The following is an 8861-nucleotide window of genomic DNA, read 5'->3' as shown; positions in this document are numbered from 1 at the left end:
AGAGGCCGATATGTGAGAATATATTGGAACTAGGGCCGGGACTTTAACGCGTTAATTAAGATGAATTAATTACACAAAAATTAACGCGTTAAAAAAATTAACGCATTTTAATCGCACTTATTTTTGCACCGCGGAACGTTTCTCACTGGATGAGTTTCAGGCGTACCGATTATACTGGAGCACCAACTAACGTTCATGACTTCAGACAACAACAAACCACAGTGAACAATAGTCAAACATGAACGAAGAAGCTGATGAGACCGCTTTGGTTGGCCCCGTGAATGGGACATTTTGTTTTAAAAAATCGACGGATGGAAGCGTCAATAAGAGCACGGTTGTTCGCAAATTATGCAAAAAGGAATTCGCATATCACCGCAGCACATCAAGCCTCAAGTATCACCTCAATACAAAACATATAGCAGCTAGCGTGGAAGCTAGCGTGGACGTTAGCCCGACTCGGAGTACAAGGACCCACACCCATTTTTAAATCAACTGTTGGTAAATCAACAAAGTCTGTTATGGCCTCTGAAGCAACAGAGAGATGTTTTCTAATAGTCAGGGTTTCCAATGTTCTGAATGTACTTGAAAGTATTGTGTTATACTAAAAAAACAAAGTGTTATAGTTTACAGAAGGTCTACCTACCTATAGGCTACCTGAATCTCTGAAATGTACTATATTCCTAAATATGCTATTGCTACACTTTATGGCCAGTGTACCACCTTGAAAAAAATAAACAATGTTTTGTTGCTTAAGCTTATGTATTCAGTCATTATTCAATGGTATACTAAAATCCATGTGAAAAAAATTGCTTCTCACTGTTCTCAGGTCAAATATTTATGTGATTAAAAATGCGATTAATTTCGATTAATTAATTACAAAGCCTCTAATTAATTAGATTAATTTTTTTAATCGAGTCCCGGCCCTAATTGGAACATCAAGCACTGAGTTACAGCGACTTGTGCAGGAAAGTTCTTCATTTCGATGTTGTCTTGTCTTCCAGTGTGTTGAGTCTGGAGGAGAGCGTGAAGGCCATGTCTTTGTCTCCAGAGGAGGATGACATCCCCTGGGACACCATGAGGGACAACAGAGACCTTACCGTTTTCACCAGCTGGGACCCTAAAGACAGGTATGTTAATATCTTAATGTTTGGGAGAAAATAAGAAGTATCTAAAGTAATTGCACCAATTTAGTTTTAGGTATAGTCTGACTCTTTTGTCGTTGCAAAGTTAGCAGAAAAGGCATTGTTTACATTCTTTATCAGGATGTTAAGAGTACAGGGTCTGCTTCTGCAAAGTCTGCATTACTCCATGCAGGACCTTTGGGGTAAGTCTATGGTAGCCAAGCTAAACGGCAATGGGTTAGTTTCGTGCTTTTTGCAAGTGTCCCAATTTTTTGGAAGCAAAGATTTATTTAAGTTGGCAAAATAGACTATTTTCCAGTCCTAAGCAAACAATGTGCAATACCACAGATGAAGACAGATTGTTAAATGAGACCACATTGATTTATTAACATGTCCATATCACATTACATTAACATTTGTACATGTTTTGTTTTTCAAAGTGCCTTTTTATTTGATTGTGGAATAAAGGTCTTCAACAAAACATTTTCCTCATCGTTTCAACCCGTGTTCCTCGTTCCCTCCACAGAATGTTAACTGAGGAGCACCGGCGTCGCTCTCTAGAGGAAGAGTCAGTGTGGCTCAGGTTGCGCTCTCTAACACTTCGCATCCTCGCCTCCTTGGCCGATCTGGGACACACGCCATCGCAACAAAACTCGGAGAAGGTCAACGAAAACGGAGTGGGAGACAAGGGCTCGATCCTCAGCAGCCTGCTGTCTCAGCTCAACCAGACCCTGCAGACAGCCGCTCAGATAGCAGAGAAACCCACACAGGTACGTGAGAGGTGAAGCAAGGGTTTTAGGAGGCAAAGAAATCTCTCTGATTCACATAGCAACAGCCCTAAGTCTGTCTCATACGTACATTGTTAATAATATTAAGCGAAATATAAGGAACTGAAAAAAGAGGGAGAGGAAAAACGTATCATGTAAGACAACTGTTGTGTTCATCAGTGATTTGACCAACTTTGAAATTAGTAAAGAAAATGTTACACCTGAACTCGCCCCGAATCTTAAGAGTACCACAAACATCAGGACAGACAGCTTGCTCAGTGGCAGCAGGGCACAGGCTAGAACACTGGGGAGGAATAGATTATAAGCATTTTCTTTATCGTTATTTATCCACCAACATTAAGACATCGGCTGCCCTCTTCTATTAGCTCTCCTGGTGGCTGAAACCATTCTTATCTTTGTTCTGTCTCTTTTTAAAACGTTATCCTACCTCGGAGCACAATTCAAGTTACATGTGTCTGTGAATGAACATCTCTGCTTTATCAACCTTTTTGTTGTGGAAGAATGAACATCTTTGCAGTACATTTGGGTTACATAATGTAAGAGTTGCGTGAGTTCAATACTGTAATGTTGTCTTCTTGTACTGCAGTATCCATTCCTGGGCCCCCCCTCCACCCGCCTGGCCGCAGCTCTGTCCACTGGGAGTTGTCAGTGCCAGGCTGCAGCGCTCCAGCTGTCTGTCCACCTGCAGGACCTGGAGACTGCTGGACTTGGTAAGAAGAGATGGCAGTAACATCACGCAGACCAATGCTGGGTTAATGCTTTCATTCTCACGACCCCATTTATTTTCCCTCTCTTAGATGAGTCGTCAGAGCTTCAAACCCAGATCTGTAATGGTTTCAAATCATTAGTAGTTCAACTTCAAGGTGAGTTAGCAGCTGGATTTCTACGTTTTCAGCTCAATAAATTGCAAAGGTGTATTATTTGTCCGTTGTGCTTCATTCTTCTTTCTTTCTTCGCACAGAAATACTGAATAAATGCAAAGGGGATGTATTGGAAATGAAAGACAGCAAATTGAAAACGCAACCCTCCTTATTAGAAAACTTTATCTTCTTTGTTGAGGTGAGACATCTTTTCTTCCACACTTTTTCCTACCTACTCTCTACTGGATCTGATGCATTTCATTTTTCAACATGTTCATTTGTTGTACAGACGGTGTGCATAGTCCTGTGGATGGCTAGTCACTGTGCCAAGATTCTCCGACCACTGAAGACTAGTCTACAGAAGAAAAAGAAGAAGAAAAAGGATACAAGCACTGCTCTGGTACAGGTTCACCTTGAAATCTTCCTCATTAACTAATATGTTAGTAACTCATTATCCTGTAGTTGACTTTAAAAGTGATTCTAAGCTGATGATTTGTGTGTGTTGTAGCCGGCGGTGGTGTGTGGGTTCCAGGAGCTGACAGGAAGCGTGCAGGAGCTGATCACTCAGGCGTTGGACTATATAAAGAACCAAGAGACTGAAATCACGGCCATTAAACTGTCCGGTTTAAGCTTGGAAGGACCCACAGAGGTGAGAGAGCAGACACCAAGGTTTATCTTTTCCTTCTCTCTGGATTTCAATAAACACCATTAAACTTTTTTTTTTTTTTTAAACAAGCCTTCACCGATACAAATGTGCAGTTCCACAAACATTGATATTCACTTGTCTCCTTTAGCTAGTTGTGCAATGCCTTTATAACCTGCGGGTTCTGTAACTCAAGAATTTCCCAATTCAGGGTTTTACAAAATCTACTTGGAAAAGAGACTCGTGAGAGCGTTTTCAATTCAAACAACAATATATCTTCATTCTGTTTTAATGTAATAAAGGGTCAGGGTTAGGAAGACACTGTCCAGTTTGTTAAATTGACTTTTCTATATTTAAAAAACAAAACAATTTTACATTATTATGGTTCCCAGAAATGTATTTTAGCAACCAAATTAAGGGATTATGTAACCTGTGAGTCCGGTGCTTGATAATATTTAATGTCACCTATTATGCAAAATCCACTTGTTCATGTCTTTTTATGTCTGTGTAAAGAGATTCTGAAAGTTTCAGGAAAAAGATTTGCTCACTTTTTGTCGTGATCCATTTTATTTAAAAACCTGTCTGAAAATGAGCTGATCAGATTTTGGCCACTTTATGATGTCATAACGATTTTTTGGCTTGTGTAACCATTAGCCAATCAGCAACCAAGGTAACCCCCCCCCCACCTTATCACCTGAATCTCCTCCTAGAGCACCAATAGGCGCATTCACACAGCAGTACTTTTCCCACAAAGGTTCATCAGAACTTAGTTCATNATCGCACCAAGTAACCCCCCACCTTATCACCTGAATTTCTCCTCATAGAGCACCAATAGCGCATTCACACGGCAGTATTTTCCCACAAAGGTTCATCCAGAACTTAGTTCATGTGAAACTCTTAGTCTCTACATGGAACTAAAGTACGATCGCGTTCCACCACGGAATAAGTCCCTGTGGAAGGAATAGGCAAATGAAAACGCGCTGACGTCACTTCTTCTTTCTTCTTGCTTTGGGTTACTGGCAGGCCGCCAAGCAAACCTTCACGGCGTTACTTGCACCCGAAGTCCCCGCGGAAGTCCCGAGTTGGGGGACTGGGCGGCTTCACAAACTTTGGAGTTTACGGGGCGTGGTTGCAGCATCCGGCCCAGCCATCAGACATAGGGGAACTTTTCTCCCACGAAGTCCCTGCCTTCTAGCAGGACGGAAAAGGGGTAAAAAGTTCTGATTAAACTATTTTAGTTCTGGCTTCTTTTGGGTGTGAACTGCGACATGTTCAGAACTATATCGGAAACCTAAAGTGGGAAAAGTACTGGGCGGTGTGAACGCCGGCTATTGTGTTCTTTTTAACTAAATATCTCTCAGAGTTGCGTTGGGAAGGGGCCTTATTTTTGATCTAAAGTAACAGGCAGGAAACGCACTTTTGAACAGGGCTGAAACAGGAGGGGTTTGGGATGGCTGCAAAGATCTGCTTGGTGTTTCAGCCAAAGACTTCAAGACATGTCTATTGTATAATATCTGAGACTTATAATTATGATGAAAAACAGTATTAATGCGGACCTTTAAAGAGTCTATACCAGAATAAAATGTGTGCCAGAAGCTGCGATAAATGTATTGATCAACAAGGAACATCTCTGATCTTGATGTTTTTCGCCCTTGGCACCTTGAAAGGACATTGGATGTGAAAGTCATGAACAGCTATGTCCTTTGCTTAAATGAAGAAATTTTATTGATGTTATGTCTAGGGTCCCCACAATGAAGCCTGTGGCTCTCTGAATATACCCCAATGTTTGTGTTCAGGAGGAAGTGTGTTTGCGAGGCTGCTAGGGACAAGGTTCAGAGCAGTTACCTGCGATCGCTACAGGAAAGTGGGAGATCTTGCTCCAGAAGAGAGCGGAACTATTAAGAACTCAAGATCCGAACCCATCACACACACCAGAGAAAGAAGACTTACCCCCCACCCTCCCTCCTTCATAGCCCCCCCCCCTACACCACGGTCTCACCAGCTAACATAGGAGTCCCACAACCCACCCGAGCACACAATCGTCTCTGACCTCCTTCCTCTCCTCGCATATTTCTCCACTCATCGTTTGTGAACTCTCAATCTGGATTTTACTTTTCCATTTCTTCAACGCACACATCTCTGGGACATTTGCAACTCTTATAGCACACTAGCTTGTGAGTAAACTCGTGAATTTATACAGCAATTATAAGTGAAAACAAGGAAAAAAGGGTACTTTTTTTTTTTTTTAACAAACATAGAGCAAATTAGGATAAATAAACCGTTTTAGATGAAATAATCTCATTAATTATTGTACATAGTGAAGAGCAACTACCACAACCCTCCTTGACTAAATGAGAATATAAGACACAATAAACCACTATTGTCTGGGTTTGTCAGTTATGTTTCCCTTTGTTTTTCTGGTGAGAACAATCAAAGAAACACACACAGACACTAAGGAGGAAAGTTACTTCAATGAGCTGCTTTCCCATCCGTTTCATCATGAACTAGCAGGCACAATGTTGCATTGAACTGTTGTGCATTATTGAAATATGGACACCTGGTTACCTACAGACGGAAGTTTCCCATTCAAAATATGTTTTTTCTTTCTTTCTTTTTGCTTTGTGTGTTTCTTTAAAGTGGAACCACCTCTGTAGTTACAGTATTATAAAGAGAAATGGTTGGATGAGTTAAATGACATTTTTTAAAAGCCTGAATTGTCTGCCTACTATTGTTGATTTTTTATTTTTGTAATACCAGTAGAAGTTGTGCTTTTAAACATGTCTACTTTGGAATTGGGTTGTTCCAGCACAAACAAAAAATCACACGCCTTTAAGACTGGTCTGGTTAATATTACAAAAGAGGCCACATGCATTTATCTTTATATGAATATTGGTCACTTTATGATTCTCATCATCCAGGATGTATCACTGCAGGCATGGCATATCTAGCTAAATGCAACCACTAGAAGTTAAATATGTACAACCTCTTCATGGATATCCATGATTTAGTGAAAAATGAAAAGTGCAGAAATGAATATAATTAGCTAGAATGCATGTTTCTGGCATTCAGTGTGTGCTGTAGTGCGGTCCAGCCCTGAACATTAAGAGGACTTTGTCCACTTTGACCCACATCGGAAAATACAGATAATAAATATTCAGTCAAGTTGCAGCTCTGTAGAACAGTATAATTGACATAACTTGCATAAATGCAGACGGATGTGTTTGACAGACACATATTGGACCTAATTGTAAATATAAAGTTAAGGCAGCCTTTTTTTTTTTCGGGTGAAGTGTGAAAGGACTTTGGTGTGTTTTTTTTTTAAATCAGCTGCAGAAGATACTAAGATTTCTCTTGTGTTAACATTTGTTGTCATTCCTGTTAAAGACACCCAACACCTTTCCCCCAAAAAAACATTACATCAGCTTCAGCATCTTCTCAGAAAAATAAGCATCTTCTGCTAATATTATTAACCAATGGGAGATAAAGAGAGACATAGTTTACAAATATAACCCAGGAGCACTGACGGTGGACTGCAGGTAGTGCGCAGTTGGATTTCTTTTAGTTTTAGTACTTTATTAAGACATTGGCAGAGTGATGTGATAGAGTGAGTACATGTTGAATCCTCCCCTTCCCGTTAGTGTTGTATCCAAATTCAATCACAAACACGCCTGCTAGTAAATGGCTTTTTTTCTTTTACACTCGAGCCCCATGTGTCTGAATGGATCCGCAACTTGAGAGAAGATGTTTGTAATCGGACTACATGTTGTTGATGAGGTTCTGAAAAATGGTTGACAATCCGGAGTGTCATCTCACCACCCTCTTTTGTTAGAAAATGGAAAACAGAAACACTGGAATGTCAAAGCTTTTTTAATTAAAAAAAGTTAATGTGAGAAATTGCTTGTGCACTGTCTTCATCTCTTTGTATTTGTTTCTTTGGTGTGAACTTTACCAATCCAAATGTTGATGTGAATTGAAATTGTATATATACACAATTAGAAACTTAAATTTAAAATTCATATTTTAGCAATGTACACTGTACATGTCCAGTACACACTCAGTTCCTGCAGGAGGCAGCAACAGATTACGGCTGGTTTTATTTGATACACGAAGAAGAGCAGCATGTTACCAGCTGTGCATAAACAGAAAGAGAAGCGAGCTGAGGTCTTTAGACAGCTACTGCGTATGAGCTAATACAACTAATGTAATGTTTTGCGTTCGGCGAAGGTAAAGGCAGTATAACTAACGTAATGTTCTGACTGGACTCAAAGACGTTTTGTTTTAACTGCATTTAAACGGCTTTGTGTTTAGCTGTTAGCTAATTAGCTTGACAGTCATCTAGCTAGCTGGACGTGTAGCAGGTTTCGCTTGCTAGCTGTCACCGGTTTGTTATTGTTCTTTGTAAAAGTCGCCAATTCTTTTATTACACATGACTGTGTCTATGGTAGTAATCCGTCTGGAAATAGCCGACCAGTCTCCTTCTCCACAAGGTTTCCAGTACTCAGCTGGTGAGTAAAGTGTCTGATAACATAGCTAAACGTTGAAGTCATTGTTTTTGTGTCAAGTTAGCCAGGAAGCTAACAAGCAGTGACAAGAGAGCTTAAACCTAGAGGCTGAATATCATTTACTCAACTGCTAGCTACATCATACTTTAACTTCACTACATTTCACAGGGAAATATTGTTCTTTCAATGGTCAAGAAGCTTTAGATACCTTTCAGATGACCGTTTTTCAATATTTTGCTGTCCATAATATTGCATTTTTTGATCAACTGACGGATGAAATATTTGATCATGGCAATGTTCGGGCATGGAAAGTAAATCAATCAATCAGTTTCTCAAAATACAAGTGCTTTACTGAAATATCTAAATACATATTTTAACACAAACACCAGTAATAGTTTGAATGATGAATATTGAGACACTCAGTTTTCTAGTTGTTCTATTAGAGCTCACAGTAACCCTGTCCTGTTTCTCTTATCTTCAACAGAAGGCATGTCAGAGAAGGAGCTGCAGGAGAAAGCTTTAGGTGTAGCCAAACACACTCTGAGTGGGAAGACGGATCTGGAAAGAGCCGCTGTACTGCACCAGCACATCGGCAGCAGAGCCATGGGGGACATGGTTATAGAAACATTTGAACCCAGTCAAGGTAAGCAGAGTTCTCTTAATCATAACATCTAGCTGGTTCCAGTCATAGTACATTATCGGATTAGAGTCTGTCTTAAACTAGCTATTTGTGGTGAAGGCTGGAAATATATGTTATTCTTTCTATTACCTTCTTTCTCTGCCCCATAGAGCTCCATTGTTGTCTAAATATAATAGACTTGTATAACTTACGTTATAGCATACATTATTACGAAGTTATTACGATGTCAGTGGGGAACGGTTTAACTTATTCTATAACTCCTTTCCTTCTTGAGCGGATTGGTAGGCATCCCCACCGGACGACGCAC

The 8861-nt window shown here is 40.1% G+C and overlaps 2 protein-coding genes across 2 annotated transcripts in view; both read left to right on the top strand.

Annotated features, from left to right (window-relative positions):
- Positions 1-7302, top strand: part of naa25 (N-alpha-acetyltransferase 25, NatB auxiliary subunit) — a 14783-nt gene extending 7481 nt beyond the window's left edge. The window contains exons 17-24 of the mRNA XM_010774205.1: positions 1002-1127; positions 1648-1891; positions 2496-2619; positions 2707-2772; positions 2871-2968; positions 3059-3169; positions 3278-3418; positions 5209-7302. Coding sequence (XP_010772507.1) covers positions 1002-1127; positions 1648-1891; positions 2496-2619; positions 2707-2772; positions 2871-2968; positions 3059-3169; positions 3278-3418; positions 5209-5235 — 937 coding nt within the window. The 3' untranslated portion in view covers positions 5236-7302. The remainder of the gene's footprint in view (positions 1-1001; positions 1128-1647; positions 1892-2495; positions 2620-2706; positions 2773-2870; positions 2969-3058; positions 3170-3277; positions 3419-5208) is intronic.
- Positions 7303-7529: 227 nt separating this feature from the next.
- The window catches only part of LOC104948044 (BRCA1-associated protein-like), a 3876-nt gene continuing 2544 nt past the window's right edge, over positions 7530-8861 (top strand). The window contains exons 1-2 of the mRNA XM_010774204.1: positions 7530-7917; positions 8399-8557. Of these exons, the coding sequence (XP_010772506.1) occupies positions 7839-7917; positions 8399-8557 (238 nt within the window). The 5' untranslated portion in view covers positions 7530-7838. The remainder of the gene's footprint in view (positions 7918-8398; positions 8558-8861) is intronic.

The sequence above is a fragment of the Notothenia coriiceps genome, unplaced genomic scaffold (assembly GCF_000735185.1).
Source record: "Notothenia coriiceps isolate Sejong01 unplaced genomic scaffold, NC01 NC01_scaffold00013592, whole genome shotgun sequence".
NCBI lineage: Eukaryota > Metazoa > Chordata > Actinopteri > Perciformes > Nototheniidae > Notothenia > Notothenia coriiceps.
Note: the sequence above shows the minus strand (reverse complement) of the source record. Positions and strands in the feature narration are given on the sequence as shown.